General features: G+C 41.4%; 1 protein-coding gene and 1 long non-coding RNA gene across 3 annotated transcripts in view; one reads left to right on the top strand and one right to left on the bottom strand.

Moving 5' to 3' along the window:
* The window catches only part of DIAPH2 (diaphanous related formin 2), a 786,790-nt gene extending 773,867 nt beyond the window's left edge, over nt 1-12,923 (bottom strand). The window contains exons 1-2 of one of the 2 annotated variants that reach the window (XM_060138051.1): nt 12,585-12,923; nt 12,300-12,362 (exon numbers count right to left, since the gene is read on the bottom strand). In XM_060138051.1, the coding sequence (XP_059994034.1) occupies nt 12,300-12,362; nt 12,585-12,719 (198 nt within the window). In that variant the 5' untranslated portion in view covers nt 12,720-12,923. The remainder of the gene's footprint in view (nt 1-12,299; nt 12,363-12,584) is intronic. The other variant, XM_060138052.1, reaches the window with a different exon arrangement.
* Nucleotides 12,924-13,045: 122 nt separating this feature from the next.
* On the top strand, nt 13,046-15,596 carry LOC132513578 (uncharacterized). Its single transcript, XR_009538504.1, has 3 exons — nt 13,046-13,162; nt 14,228-14,300; nt 15,460-15,596. It is a non-coding gene; the product is annotated as an uncharacterized LOC132513578 (long non-coding RNA).
* Nucleotides 15,597-15,885: the final 289 nt, after the last annotated feature.

A 15,885-nucleotide genomic window follows, 5' to 3' on the forward strand; every position in this document is an offset into this window, starting at 1 on the left:
TGAGAGGCCCGCGTAACGCAAAAAAAAAAAGTGGGACGTCCACCAAGCTCAGTGTTCCTCTCCTGTAGTGCAACTGACTGCCTGGGTAGGCATCCGTCCTGGGCTACCTCATGGGACTTAGGACTGTAGTGAACCAGCATGTCATGCTGACATTCTGGTTACTGGTTTTGTAATGAATAAGAAAGCATCTTTTGTTGCTGACCCAGGAGTCTTGAGTCCTCTGTAATCATCCGGGAAACAGCAACAGATCGGTAAGCAGGATAAAACCCCAGACCCTGCACGGGTCTTGACAATTATTGGGTTGGCCAAAAGGTTCATTCGGTTTTTCCTGTAAGATGGCTCTAGTAGCACTTAGTTGTCTTTAACTTCATTCAAAATAATTCTGTTAGATTGTACATGACAGCTGTCATATCAGCATGCATTTAAAAAAAGACATTAAAATTGGTGAATTTTTGTGTAGCCATTTTAGTATTAAAGATGGAAGAAAAAAAGCAACATTTTCAGCATATTATGCTTTATTATTTCAAGAAAGATAAAAACACAACCGAAATGCAAAAAAACGATTTATGTAGTGTATGGAGAAGGTGCTGTGAATGATCGAACATGTCAAAAGTGGTTTGCGAAGTTTCGTTCCGGAGATTTCTCATTGGACAATGCTCCACGGTCAGGTAGACCAGTCAAAGTTGATAGCGATCAAATTGAGACATTAATTGAGAACAATCAACGTTATACCACGCAGGAGATAGCCATCATACTCAAAATACCCAAATCAGGCGCTGAAAATCATTTGCACCAGCTTGGTTATGTGAATAGCTTTGATGTTTGGGTTCCACAGAAGTTAAGGAAAAAAAACCTCCTTGACTGTATTTCCTCATGCAATTCTCTACTTAAACGTAATGAAAACGTTCTGTTTTTAAAACAAATTGTGACGGGCGATGGAAAGTGGATACTGTACAATAACGTGGAATGGAAGAGATCATGGGGCAAGCGAAATGAACCACCACCAACCACACCAAAGGCCGGTCTTCATCCAAAGAAGGTGACATGTATATGGTGGGATTGGAAGGGAGTCCTCGATCAATGAGCTCCTTCCAGAAAACCAAACGATTAATTACAACAAGTATTACTCCCAATTAGACCAACTGAAAGCAGCACTTGACGAAAAGCGTCCAGAATTAGTCAACAGAAAACACATAATCATCCATCAGGGTAACGCCAGACTGCATGTTTCTTTGATGACCAGGCAAAAACTGTTACAGCTTGGCTGGGAAGTTCTGATTCATCCGCCCTATTCACCAGACATTGTACCTTCGGATTTCCATTTATTTCGTTCTTTACAAAATTCTCTTAAGGGAAAAACTTTCAATTCCCTGGAAGACTGTAAAAGGCGCCTGGAACAGTTCTCTGCTCAAAAAGATAAAAAGTTTTGGGAAGATGGAATTATGAAGTTGCCTGAAAAATGGCAGAAAGTAGTGGAACAAAAGCGTGAATACGTTGTTCAATAAAGTTCTTGGTAAAAATGAAAAATGTGTCTTTTATTTTTACTTAAAAACTGAAGGCACTTTTTAGCCAACCCAATACATGCAAGGTACTTAGGGTAACAACTGGCACGTATGATCTTACTGGATACTGAGAATCAGTTCTGGGCAGGCTTGAGTACTGCACTTGGTCAGTGAACCAAGGCTACCACCCAAGGATGAGGATGACCCAGAGGAGAGCCAGCAGGGCCCTGCACACAATGCATGGTTAAAACCATGTTGACGTTACCTTCACTGAACTAGGCTAACTCAGACTCCAGAAACAGGACAGTAAAGTTAACTTGTATTTTCATCCTTAGCATTCAGCCTTAAACAGTCATCTTTCATGACTGCCAACTTTTTTTCTAACTAGAACCCAGATGTCATGTATTTATGTTAGGGCAGATTCATTACAGCTCTCAATAACCTTTGACTCCCAGAATGTCAGAGCTGAATGGAACCTTGAAGACTTTATTTCAACTCCCTTATTTTACAGAATAAACTGACACCCAGAGAGAAAAGAGATAAGTGACTTGCCCAGCGTTACATTTTAAGAAGTAGTTAGCTTACTCTCTATATAACCTTTTTAAATTGCCAAGAAGCTCTTAAAAAAATACAACTTAATAGGATCAGTTATATATCCTATTTAGCTTATTTCAACTCTGTATAGCATGATTCTATAAAATAAGATGCACCTTGAAAACACGAAGCGGTGGTACTAAGATCAAAATGAAGTTTCTACTAGTTTATGGCAACATGGTTGATGACAGGTGTAGATAGGAAATGCTTTTAAATAAATCTTTCACATTCAGTCATTGATTTCCTATCCATTGGCCACCCATCTGTATGTTACTTCTGATTTTGTAATGCCATAGGATACACCATTAATAATATTTGCAGAAACAAGTGAAAATGATGGTGATGATCTTCAGGGTTGGAAACATGCAAGTGATAATAGATTACTTAAAGGGAGGGCTGAAAGCAGGGGTTTGTAATGTAACATTCTGATCCACAATTAGCTACAACAGAGCTGGTAGAAAGAGCATGGAGCCCTGCACAATTCCTACTTTAAGGTATAGGTAATGCCTCAATTCCATTTTACACAGAGATATGGCCACTTAAAGCTTCGTATTTGGTCTCAGACCTACTCGGCTTATATAAAAATGGAGGATTTGGAGCTCTCAGAAATTCACAAGACCATCTGAAAACGGTCTGATGAAGCAAGCATAGGATATACGCAGCAAGCCTGAGAATTTAGAGATCAGAGAACATGAGTTAGCGCTGCTTTAGTAAAACAAATACATGAAAAGCCAAACCACCAGCATGGATAAAATCCAGGCTACTTTTATTTTTTTGCATTGTAAGATTATTCTTCCCTTTAATAGCTTGTTTAAAGACCATTAGCTACTCAACCAAAGGGGGAGAAAAATGCAAGCTAATGCACTGCCAATGAAAAACAAGCTGTGAGGTCAGCCCAAGAAAAGATTATTTCTACTCACAAACGTTCTGTGTACACACTGACTCTTCTGGAACACATTGATTTTGTAATGCAAGGTATTAGACTGCAGAGCATATTATTAGAGGAAATGCTTCTGCCAAATTTATTTTAACCCATCTTAACTTTCCATAAGTTCTTGCCTTGAATCGTGGGCAATGTAAGTGAAGAGAAATTGGAGTTATGACACAAACTTCAAAAAAATGCAGTCTTACCTGTACAATCTGTAACCATGTGAAGCACTGCGGGACAAGAAAGTCAAGAAAATGACTAGGAGGAGGGCAGAAAGGGAGGAGCCTTAGGTCAGAGAAAGTAATCAACGTATTGAACCTGTAGCCTAGATCTTCAAAGACACAGCTCTCTACATTTGAGGGCTGCAATCATTCACAAGCAGGTTTAGGACAACATAGTACATACATGGACACCTTATACTGTTTTCTCCGAATCAATGACAAATGGAAAACACCTATGATAAATGAGACATTAAACTAAGTTCTGTGCCTTGCTGAATTTCTCATCTGGTGTGAGAATAAAATCCAACTGGTCTTAACTGCAGTAGCTAGTATGGCACCTCTGTGTGAACTAGGAAAAGTGGTCCCCGGAAGTCACAGTCCTGTGAATCGGCAAATGATTTGGTAAGTGATGTGACCTCTGTGGTCTCACACCCGTGAGCGGGGCCCAACCATACACAGCGGCCCTGGTCTCGATTACACATTTAAGTTCAAAATGTCAGTGTGCAGTCTACACAAGGTCTTGCTTTCTCCACATAGAATCTTCCTTAAGCAGCTTCAGCCAGCATAATATGCTGTTAAGCCTTTGAGATTTTATCAGTGATTGATCTTGAAGCACATAAAACACCACCTCCAGAGTTGTCCCTCCCTCGACCAAAACGAAAGGTGAAAAACGCCACCTGTCCAGCCCCAACAATTATCACTCATCTCCTGTTTTGAGGAAAAATCACCCACCTGATTGGGTCAGTAAATGGTTAGCTTAGAAGTTGCAGGGTGGAGATGGGTTCCCAGCCTAAAGCTACCTGAGACCGCAAAGCTCAAGAAATTATATGCCTATTGCCACGCAGCACAATAACAGCACTAAATTGCTGTCTGGAAAGTAGTGGTTACACAATTTCTTTAGTAAATCTGTGTGGAGTGTAGGCCTTTTGCCCAAGTCGATTTCTCATACTTACCCACTCCACCCATCCCCAGCTCTATCACCTCATTAGTGTAGCCTGGTTTTTCAATTTTAACCCCACAAATGTCTAAATAAGGAAACTTAATAGTTCAGACTTCTTTGTAAAGCTTTGCTCACCCAATTATCCATATGCGGCAACTTAGAGTGTATTAAAAAGGCTAAAAAACACAGACAGACACTTCAAGTACCAAATTGGCCTGTGTATGGAAATGGAAACTAGAGCTAGTAACATAAACTTAGTTATATGCGTGTGTATCAAAGAATTACATGAACCCTTTACTGACAGAACTCAAGAAGACGGTCCTTTGCCCAACTGTCTACAATTTCCCTGGGAGGGAAATTCTTGCATATAACCCCACTCCACAAATTGCAAAATGAAGAATGAGTGATTACCCAATTAGAGTGGAGCCAAAAATCTTAATTTGGTCTCTTTTCTCAACACAGTAGCTGTTCTAAGGAGCCTCTCCACACTTGTACAGTCAAACTTTCCAGATAGTTCTACAGAATTAAAGACACAAGTGAACTTAACTGGAGCTGACACTTTATGATAGCACTTTATGTGGAGCAACTTTGAACGACATTTTACCATTAATTTAAAGCTGTATTTGTTTAAAGAGCTCGATGACATGTACATTAATTAGGCACACATGAGATTAAAAATCTGTTTTTTGAGGCAACTGGGGATATTTGATTATGAATTGAGTGTTAGATGATACCAAGGAATATGTTAATTTTTAAAGATGTGACAAAGTCAGTAATTTTTATAGAGATGCACACTGAAGTACGCAGGAGTAAAATGACAATATCTGGGATTTGCATTAAAGTACTTTAGCACGGAAAAAAATAAAGGATGGATGAAGCAAATGTTGAAAATCAAAATAACTACTATACATAGTTAATGGTATAATACCCAATGGTGGTTCATTATACTATCCTCTCTACTTTTTAGTATGTTGAAATTTTTCATACCTTTTATTTAAAAAGCCTTATTAACTAGCCCATATTATAACTAAAGTGAAAACTCTATTTTAGCTCTTTTATTAATACTTTTAGCTAGGGGAAAGACCAACAAATTAAAGGTAGAGAAAAATTCCTCATAATTTTGAGCAGATCTTTACGAAAGCATGTGGATATCTATCACAGAAGAACAAATAGAGGTGTTTTTTTTTAAGGATTTTACCCAACATCTTTTCTCCCTTGGACGAACACCAGAATTGCCAGGTGATTGAATCAATAACGTTTGTGAAATCATTCATTCCTAATGAAGTCGTAGATTCCTACCTAGGCCTGCCTGAATAGCCAGCTGAGAAACTTCTCACTTGCACTAGGCACCACGACATAGAGCCCTAGCAGACGGAGAGACTGGAGGCCGATTTGCTGTTCTGTATCTGGTAGCAATGTAGCTGACTCTCGCTAAAGCAATACAGCAAAACCTTCATTAAACCAAAGCCTGTGTAAGTGGTGATTAGTAAGATTTTGCTTTCTACATTCTTTCATGAGAAAGGCACCAATACCCTTTTCCCCAGGCCACCTCACATAAAGCAAGCAAGGATCAAGATTCAGCTGAATGTCTGTTCAAGCTACAGCCCAAGTAAATCATTTAGACTGAAACGGATTCAGCCTGATCAGGTAAATAAGTTTTAAATTAGTGTGAATTGATTTATTTCTACTACATTCATAATAAATAGCTATGTGAAAATGTATTCAGCCTCCCTTTACATGCATCATTTTTGAGCTGTCTTCCACTTGAGTATCTTCTACAAGATGCCCACTTGGATATCAAGTATATAACTGTATTTCAAGTCATCTGTCCATCATCTTAGTTTCTTCAGTCATGAGACAAAAGAAAATATCAAACAGCCAAAATCTGACAGAAGGAACTGGTCTCTTCTGCATGGCAGACGGAATATAGGACCAGGAGAAAGTTGGGTCTTCAATAATCATCCCGATGGTGCTACTGATATCCAGTGCTATTTAGTCAAATGTGCTTATTCATGTAAATTAGCATATATTATGTATGTACTATTTTCAGAGCATCCTGTTATTTACAGTGTTCTTTGAGACCAGGTTGGAAAAGAATATGATTTTACTTCAATGACATGTTGCTATTGCCAGAGCTCTTGACACTCAGAGTGAAATCTAGGTGGATTACAATGATAATTGTTCCAAAAAAGGAACAAAAAAAGAGATTGAATAATTTTTCACTTTCAGAGTGCCTGAAGCATAATGACTCAGTGCTATAGCTAACTTTGACAAGAGAACTGAGAGCTTTTAAACTTATCTCTAGGTCAGACTCCTTAACACATTAGTGACTCAGTTTTCTTATTTGTACAACAGCAGTAAGCTGCCTGACAAGACAGAATTGTCATAGGTATCTAGTGAAGCTTTAACAGAAATTTTAAATGCCTCAAATTGATACATGGAAAGAAAAGGATAGCCTGATTCTTTTTTAAAAAAAAATTACAGTGAAAAATAAAAGTTAAACTCACACCTTGTATTCATTAAACACAAAGAATTATTAGCAGAAGGACAGAATGTATAATCTTTCAAATGGACAAATGGAATTGGAGAGAGAATAAGCAATCAATCAGCATGCAGCCATATTATGGCACTTCATACAATAATAATCTTAGAACTATCAAATTGCAAGAAAGCCATTAAACTATCCAACCACAATACATTTGATTCAGGTAATGCAAGGGGTTAACAATAATGCTCTATACTTGCATAGCAATATAGAATTTCCCATATGCTTTCGCATTCATTACTGTGTTTTATCTAAACCACCTTGTAAAGCAAATCAGGGAAGCGTTTATCGCTGACTGGCAGATGTTAATCAAGGGCTCAAACCTCTGGTATTAAACAGCTCATCAGAGATCACAAGCAACTAAAAGATAGAATAAATACTGGAACCCAGGTCCTTTGGTCCTCCATTCAGTATTCTTTAGCCAATAATCTGATATCTCCTATTAATACCAATAAAATATTACTTGGGTCATCATCAGTTGTTTTTTTTAAAATTTTTATGGGAGTATAGTTGATTTGCAAGGTTGTGTTAGTTTCTACTGTACAGCAAAGTGAATCAGTTATACATATACATATATCCACTCTTCTTTAGATTCTTGTCCCATATAGGTCATTACAGAGTATTGAGAAGAGTTCCTCATGCTATACAGTAGGTTCTTATTAGTTATCTATTTTATATATAATACTGTGTATATGTCAATCTCTATCTCCCAATTTATCCCACCTTCCCCAACTTCCCCCTTTCTTCTATGGTAGCCATAAGTTTGTTTTCTACATCTCTGACTCTATTTCTGTTCTGTAAATACTTTCATTTGTACCTTTTTTTTTTTTTTTTTGATACTGGTTCCCCACATGGAAGTTCAGGCTGTGACATCACAAGAACCCAACCAAACAAACGAGGCAGTAAGGGATGAGATCGTCCAGCCAAGAAGTTTCTCGACTTTCAAAATTAGAGAAAGGACACAGAATGTACAGATAGGTTCATTTGATGGAGCATATATTCTAAGAGAAAAAATGGCACATTTCTTTTTCAAAAAGCCTCTTTTCAACAATTTACACTCTCAAAATGTCTGGCCTATAGGGAAAGAATCCCCAGCTAATAATCATTTGTTGAGTAGCTCTGCACACCAGCACCGGTCTGCAAGGTTTTCAAGAACAGGCATAAAGCAGGACCCTTGCCCAGAAGCAGTTTAAAACCTTTTGGAGGTATGAGATCAGCATATAACATTCAGACCCACGATAGGAATTCAGAATAAGGAAGAGCCTTCAGTAAGCTGAAGTTTAATGGAAGAATGAGAGAATTATGAGGCACCAGCTGGACTGTGAGAGGCGGGTTAGATTTATAAAGGAGAAATATGGTGGACATTTCCAATTTGGTGAAGATGTTCAGGGTGGGTAGCAGGAAGGAGAGGCAATGGATCGGCAGGAGGAAACCGAGATGTAGAGAAATACGCCGAGTAAATGGATGAGCTAGGAAATGGATGAATGGATGCACTGCAATTGGAATCCAGGTCTCTAACCCTAAACATCAAACTCTTATGCCATTCTGCTCCTCCTAACTGGTCTTCCTGACTCCATTCTGGCATCCTTGTCCAAGAAATTCTCCATTGTATTAAGTTTCTTTCTGAAACACAATTCTGATCAGCTCAGTCTCCTCCTTAGCATTTTTTCAATGACTTAGTATGGCTTTCAGAAAGAAGCTGAAACTCTAACATGGCATACAAATACCCATCATGAACTGGACTCACTCTCTTTTCTAACGGGTCTACCATATGGAACCTTTGTTTCAGCCACTAACATCTATCCACAGCTTCTTTACTGGACATGCTACCACGTCTCTCTACCTTTGTATTCGTTGTTCTTTCACTCTTAAATGCCTTTCCCTCCCCTTCTTCAATTAATGCCTTATTCTTCAAGCCTTGGTGCAAATGTCACCTACTATGGTAAGCCTTTCCTTACCACGCTCAAGCATCCAATTAGATTCAGATGCCTCTCCACGTTTCTATTATCACCCTGCTAATACATATTCCCATTGTTCCTTATCACACCACTCTGTAGTCATTAATTAACTTCCCTGTCTCCCTCACTAGACAATGGCACCTTTGTATCACCAATCTTCGGAATAATGCCTAGAACATAGTACATGCTCAGTAAGTGTGTGTCATACAGGAACACACTGTGCTCAGCCTTTATCAATTAAAATCAAAACATGATTTATCCAACTAAAAACAAATAACCAAATACTCAGGAAGTTATATAAGAACGAGAACATTAACTTCTGTTATTTCAAGTTACTAATGTGACTCTACTATCTAAACAACCAAAGCCTTCAGGAATTATACAGAAACACAAAGTCAAAATGCAAAAACATCAAAGAATGTTAAGCCACTCTACACCATGGTATGTGTGTGAGGTCTGCTGGTTCTACCTTAACACTAGCCTCTATTAATGGTTAAGTCACTGCCTTAAAAACGTGGGATTTAGGATGTCCCCTTCATGACACTTCTAGAGCTCTCTGTACTACTTGAGTTGACAAAATACATTCCATGGTTGACATCAAATTACTAATTAAGATTCATGCTGTTTGATGACATGCTACAATCTGGGCCTAACCAGATAGTTACATAAAATACAAAGCTCTACTACTAAGGCATTATCCAAACTGTGATGAGTCCAAAACAAGGTTGCCTTCATTAAAAAGAACCAAAATAAAAGGGTCATTATGAGGATGCACAGATGAAGAAAATGGAAGTAAGCTTTGTCAAATTGATTTAATTAATCTCAAGCAGAAGTCGTTAAGAGTCCTGAAATGTCGCTCTGAAAAAATTCTAATACCCATCAAAAGGTTGAGGATATAAATGAAAGTAGTTCCTCTCTATAGAAAACATGCCTTCCTTCTCCAGTTTCCCAGAACAATGAGAAACTAAATGAAAACAACTGAATCACAAGCCTTATACTGTACGCATCCACTATACCATAGCTATCAATTTAAATTTTGTATGCAGTAAAAACTTTCATTTTAGCTAATACTATATAGATGTGTGTAATTAACCGCTTACTCCCAGACGCACTATCTTCAATATCTACCACTCGTGTGGTCAGTGTTATTTCCCTTCTCCCTTGTCGGTGACCTCCTCCTCTCCCCAGTCTCTTCAAGTGGAATCAACCGGCATTTCCTTTACTCTCTCTCTGGTAACCCAAAAGTTCTTATTCTTCTATAGGAGACATATGCCTTTGAGAAACTGATGAAAACTATGAGGCCCAGAAAACTGAATGTACCTACATACACTCAAATTTTTTCATATGACTTCAGTTTAAGAACCCTTATCCCCCATAATCACCTACACAAATAATTTCTACTACCATATGGCTCTCTTTTACAATCCCCCACAACTCCTTTACACACACACACAAACACAATTAAGGACTACTACAGTGGTTAACAACATAATACTCAAAATAATAAAATTTAGTCTAGGTAAAGCTTTATTTTACCAGCAATATTTATTAAGAATCCCAGATGAACTCCTCTCTACATGGCCTTAGAACATGTTGAGCACTTCAATAAGACAACTCAAAATAAGGAGTAAGGCATTTACTTTAAAAGTTTTCCAAGTCTTATTATTTGGTCAACTTTCTTGCCTTAAAATGTGCTGAAATGTCTTCCTAAATTTATGTTTATAAACTCTGACATATCTGCTTGTAAAATCAGGTAAGGCTCAAAAATTATTTTGAGTACAAAAGCAATTTCCCATTGATATTCACAAACTCTTGGATTCAAATACTTGTTCTACTATATCAAGCTATACTCAACACCAAATAGTGTTAGCTAGGAACTGAAAGTGATACCATCTCATAACTTTCTAGTTACCTTGTCAAAGCATAAAAGATGAAACAGGACAAATGACCAAAAGGATGGGAAGAATAGAATCAAGGTGTTATTACTAACAGACAGAGATAAGTGCTTTTTCTTGAGCTCACACATCCTAAAAGTGGAAGGCTCTTGCTAGATGTACCAAACTCTTTGTGGAAACTATCAGTTCGCTTTTACTTTTGCTTAAACTTTTAATCACTGTTTAAACCAGTTTTGTACTGGATCCAAAAAGAAAAAAGAAAGAAAGAAACATGATCACTCTTTTACCGCAAACTGATAAAATTTCAACATCAGGATTTTTAAATACATTAAACTTTGGTAATACACTCGCAAAACTTTTCTAAGTTTTATAACAGGGGCACCCATTAATCCCATTAACCCCCTGCCAGTATAGACAATTCACAAAGAGCTTGTGACTCAGTTCCTTCACTTGTAAATACTTGGGGCCGGGGGGGGGGGGGGGGGGGGGTGGGTGGGGGGGGGTGGGGGGGTGGAATATGAGGACACATCAAGTAATTCTTACTTTGCCTCAAGTTAGGGTGGAATTGATGAGACTTTAGACTGGTTGTTTTATTCTACCCCACTAGGTCCCTTTCCACATAATGGAAGGCTACAATATTTCCTGTAACGATAACACTTCGGTCACTGTTTTCCAATCTGGACAGTTCATAATTGAAAGGCAAACAGCAGGCAAGGGAGAGAAGCACAACAGGTACATACCAAATGGCCAGATACCCTAAGAAAAGGCTATAGTTATACGTCACTGCCTCCTTCCTTATTATAATCAAGTTGCTGGTTAAAACAGAAAACTAGATATGCAACATGGGGCTTGTGCTCCAGACCTAAACGAAGAAACTTCAGACAGAGTATTTGCTGAATTTGTGCTAGAAAACCATATCCCCTCTGCCACCCAAATTAGAAAGTTTATTGATAAATGTCTGCCTAATATTTGACGGTGTTGGCAAAAATAGTCTTTGGCCAATATACTGTAAGAATTTGACCTGTTTTTAAGTTTCACTATTATTAAACCATTTTCCTATAAGCTGAAGGAGAAAAAAAAAAAGAGGAACCGTTTTAACTGATGAGTTGAAGACACTCCAGTATTTCTCAATCTAATACCAGGCCCCATAGATTTCATTCCTCTGCACATGAAGTCAGGGGCAGGAAATGGACTGCTCCCCACTGGGGCACACACTCTCAGGACGGGGAGATTTGTGCGGTCTGCCTACTGCTTTTGAGCGTTCTTAATCAACTAACTGGAAGTACTGGACGACTCTGACGATTACACACACGACAGTCGGTGGTACCTCAGCCAGCCTCTAACTCCCACGCTCCCCCCACTCTTCCAAAGAAATGTTTCTTGGAAGAGCACATGGAGAGGCAAGGGGAAAAAAATCATGTAGGCGCCTCTTCCTTAGATATCTGGTCAAGTAGAAAGACTGGGGGCCTACGTTGTGTGTTTTTTGTTGTTGTTTTGGGATTTTTTTTGTTCGGTTGGTTAATTGGTTGTTTTGGGGTTTTTCTGTAAGTCTGTGGGTGGGCTCCCAAGTAGTGGGACTGAAAAAAAGAGCTAGGTTCCCCTGCCCGAACCCTAAGCTTTAAGAGGCAAAAACCCAGCAACTGACAAGGGTGGGAGGGGAATGGAATCGCGCAAAGAACGTTCGCGCCCACAAGTTAGACAAACAACAGCCCCTACCCGGTACTCGGGGTCTCCCCAAGTTGGGGTGGGGCCTTTCTCCTTCCCGCACCGCCTCCCGGGCTGCCAAGAGGGAGAAAGGGGTTAAGTGGAGAAGGGGTGCTCTTCCGCCCCCACGCCGTCTCTGCGCCTCGGCGTGGCCGCTGCTTTAGCGGCTCCCGGAGTTGTACAGCGAGGTCGCGGTCACCCTTGGGAGGGGGCCCCGGGTCCCCCCGTGTTCAACGGCAGGAGGATCCCGGGGCTCTCGCTGTCCCCAAGGCCGGCGGGGGCTGCGGGAGCACTCACCAATTTAGGTTTGTTTTTCGTTTCCTCTTCGTTGGCGGCCCGGTTCCCCGCGCTCCGCTTGTTGCTTCGGCCCCCACCGGGTTCCTCGCCGCAGCCTCCGGCGCCCGACGCCGCCGCCGCCCCGGGCTGCTCCATCTTTCTCCGGCCCTGTCACCTGTGCCCTGGAACCCCACCTCTCCTCCACTGAGGAAGCCCCTCGGGGCGGTCCCGCTGCCCCGCGTGGATTTGGCAGCACCTCCTCCTGGGAGGGAGAGAGAGTGGGTCTGCCGAGTTCACGTCCCCGGGGCTCCCGACGCGACAAGCCGTTGCCACTACTCTGCGCTGGGGCAAGCCCTGCCCCCGAGCGGCTGCAATTACCACGGTCGCCGCCGCCGCCGCCCTCAGGGTGGTGTTTAGGGTGGAGGGAAAGTAGGTGCCTATCTCTTTAAGAGGGCCTCCGCACACGTGATTCATCAAAGTGCCCGCAGTCCGCCGCCCGGGCGCGGAAAGCTGCTTCCTACTCCTGCTGCCGAGCCGGCCGGGCTACTGAGCATGCCCGGCACGGCGACAGCTGCCAAACTAAAGGACTTTAAGCTGCGGTTAAGCACTGATTTCCCTTCCTAGGGGCCTAGCGTGAAATGGGAGGGAACTAGCCAAGAGAGAGGAGGTGTAGCCCATTTTACAGATGGGGACACTGAGGCCCGGCAGGATTCACGTGTGAGTTTTACCTGAGTCTCCGCTTCCACTCGTGTAGGCCAGAGCACCTTTCCCGGCTGGCCGAGGCCTCGCTGGGGGTGTGGTTGTGCTCCACTCCGTGAGAGGGGTTGATTGGCAAGGCAACTAGCATCCTGTAGGAAAACCCCCAAGGGGAGCGCTGATTAATTGCCTAGACAGACTGTACGGGTGAAAGTGGAAGGAGTGGGTGCTTTCTGTTGCCATGATTGCGTTGCGACCAAAGAAATACAGTCGTTCCTTTATTCCCAGGCTGCCAGGTAGTAGAAGCAGCAGGCGCCCACTGCTTAATCCCAAGGAGGTGTAAGGCTCTTTAGCCAAAGCACCTATGGAGAGCTAACAATTGGATTGAGTGCTATTTTCAGTTTCCTGAGCTACTTTAGGTTTATAGTTGTTGTGGGGAGCGAATAAGATCATGTGTGTCAAAGCTTTGTTAAAAATGTAAATCTCTAGACAAATGCTAGGTGATTTGGTGCAGCGGCAGCAACAGGGCACCGCTGGTATTCGTAATCTTTCCTCTTGCAGTTGTCAGGAAGAGGCCCACGCCGCTTTAAAAATAAAGTTCACATTGAGAACATTAGCGGGGCCGGGCAGAACTTGAATGAACCACCATCATACAATCTAGAGAAGCTACCTGAAATGTAAATTTAGATACCAGGTCTACAAACATGCTCATGTGCCTGTTATTCAGGTATCTTCAGGCTATGACCCTTTTGCCCTTCTCCCCTTCAACCTAACTTCTGCTATGCCGAAGCTAATATGTTTATGAACATATTTTTTGAGAGTGCATTAGGATAAATTTGACCATGCTGTAGGTGTGATTGTGATGAGGCAATTAACTTGGAAAGTAGAATAGAAAGAATGTTAGACATCTGAAAGCAGTCTTAATCCTGGCTTTGCCATTGTCATTAACTTTCTTTTTAATCATGCAGATGGTAAACTACCCAAGGACAGCAGAGAAGAGGGAATACATGCTCCCAGACAGGATGGGCAAGGAGCCCTAAGGTAAATTTGCTTTGTTGAAGTTTCTGTTTGACTTAAAATTTGATGTATATTCTCAATTTAACTCACTACACACACACACACACACACACACACACACACACACACACACGCACACTCACGTGTGATTTGAATTACTTAAATGCCCCCCCCTCCTGAAAAATGGCATAGAAGTGGTTGCTGCAGTAAGATGTGACCTGGTTATCCACTGCTTTCACTTAATTCCTGTTTGAGAGATGTGGGTGTGAGCCATAGCTGAGTAACCCCCAAGCTCAAATGTTGCTTAATAATCTGCCCAGTAGATCTTTATTGAGCTCCTTAGAGTATACCAGGTGATATCCAGAGTGCTGTGGGTTAGGAGGATGAAGCTCACAGTCCTGCCCTTTAGAACCTCCTAGTCTACTGGGAGAGGCCAGTTGTTAATGACTGTGCTTCATTGCAACACATAGGAACAGGGAGCCCATGGAGCACATGAGGGGGGTCACCACCGGAGTGTCAGAGACTCTGGGACACCTTACCAAAGAGGATGATGTTTGAGCTGAGTCTTAAGGGTCTGACTGAAGACACTAAGTATTTGTTGACAGCCTACTAAGTGTTTGATACCCTGCTAGGCATTGAGGGTCCAGTGGTGAACAAGACGGATGTGGCTTGCTCTTGTGGAACTTTCTGGCTATCGGGAAGGATATTAAACAAAAAAGTATTGAGCAATTACAAGGCAAAAAAGGAGAGTGAAGAGCATCCCAGGCAAAGGAAATGACCATAGCATGTGCAGAGACTCTGTGGTTAAGAAATTGGAGGTGACGGATAGGGGCTGCTCTTGGCAAGAGAAGCAGAACAGATGAGCAGCTTCCAGATCATGAAGGTCCCCACTTGTAGATCTCATTGGTCTGGTTTTAAAAGCGGTGAAGGCGTTGTAATACAAGTGACTTCTGTTTTGAGTGTGTGAATATTTGAAAATGGATCAACATTATTTTGAGTGTAAGGCTGGGTTTCACCATCCTCAGGCCAGGTGAAGCTACATTTGAAGTCAAATGAGAGGTACATGTAAAAGATGCATAATCTGTACTGCAAAAAGTGAGAAAGTTTGTCCCTGAGATGGCTTACATTTGACTTTATTGTGGTTATCTCAGCCCCATCTTAATTCTGGCTGTTTCCTTTTCAGCATTTTGTTCCAGTTAATGTAAACAGTCATTACAAACAAACAAACAAACAAACCCCCTTCCTTCAAATACCAGGGCCTCTCTTGGAAGCTAACACACAAAAGGAGCCACTGGTCCCCTGCAAGGACACTTTGTCCACTGATTATGAACCAGGCACCTCACCAAGTGCAGTCCTAGGGCTGATCCCACTACATTTCTTTATTTTTACCTTCCTGGGACACACAAATAGGCCAGTGGATGGAGAGACATCTTTTCTCTGATGCTGCAGAAAGAAGAAGGCTACTACCATCAGTTGGGACTTCAAAAGTGTGTGTTAGACCCGCTGACCTTGTAGTCTCTCCCTCTGGCCTCTCATGAGTTTAGCACCCGGTTAACATTAAAAGCCAGCCCTGGGAAAAAAGAAAGATAAAAGGCTGCTAGGCTCTTTC

The sequence above is a fragment of the Lagenorhynchus albirostris genome, chromosome X, assembly GCF_949774975.1.
Source record: "Lagenorhynchus albirostris chromosome X, mLagAlb1.1, whole genome shotgun sequence".
In the NCBI taxonomy this organism is placed as follows: domain Eukaryota; kingdom Metazoa; phylum Chordata; class Mammalia; order Artiodactyla; family Delphinidae; genus Lagenorhynchus; species Lagenorhynchus albirostris.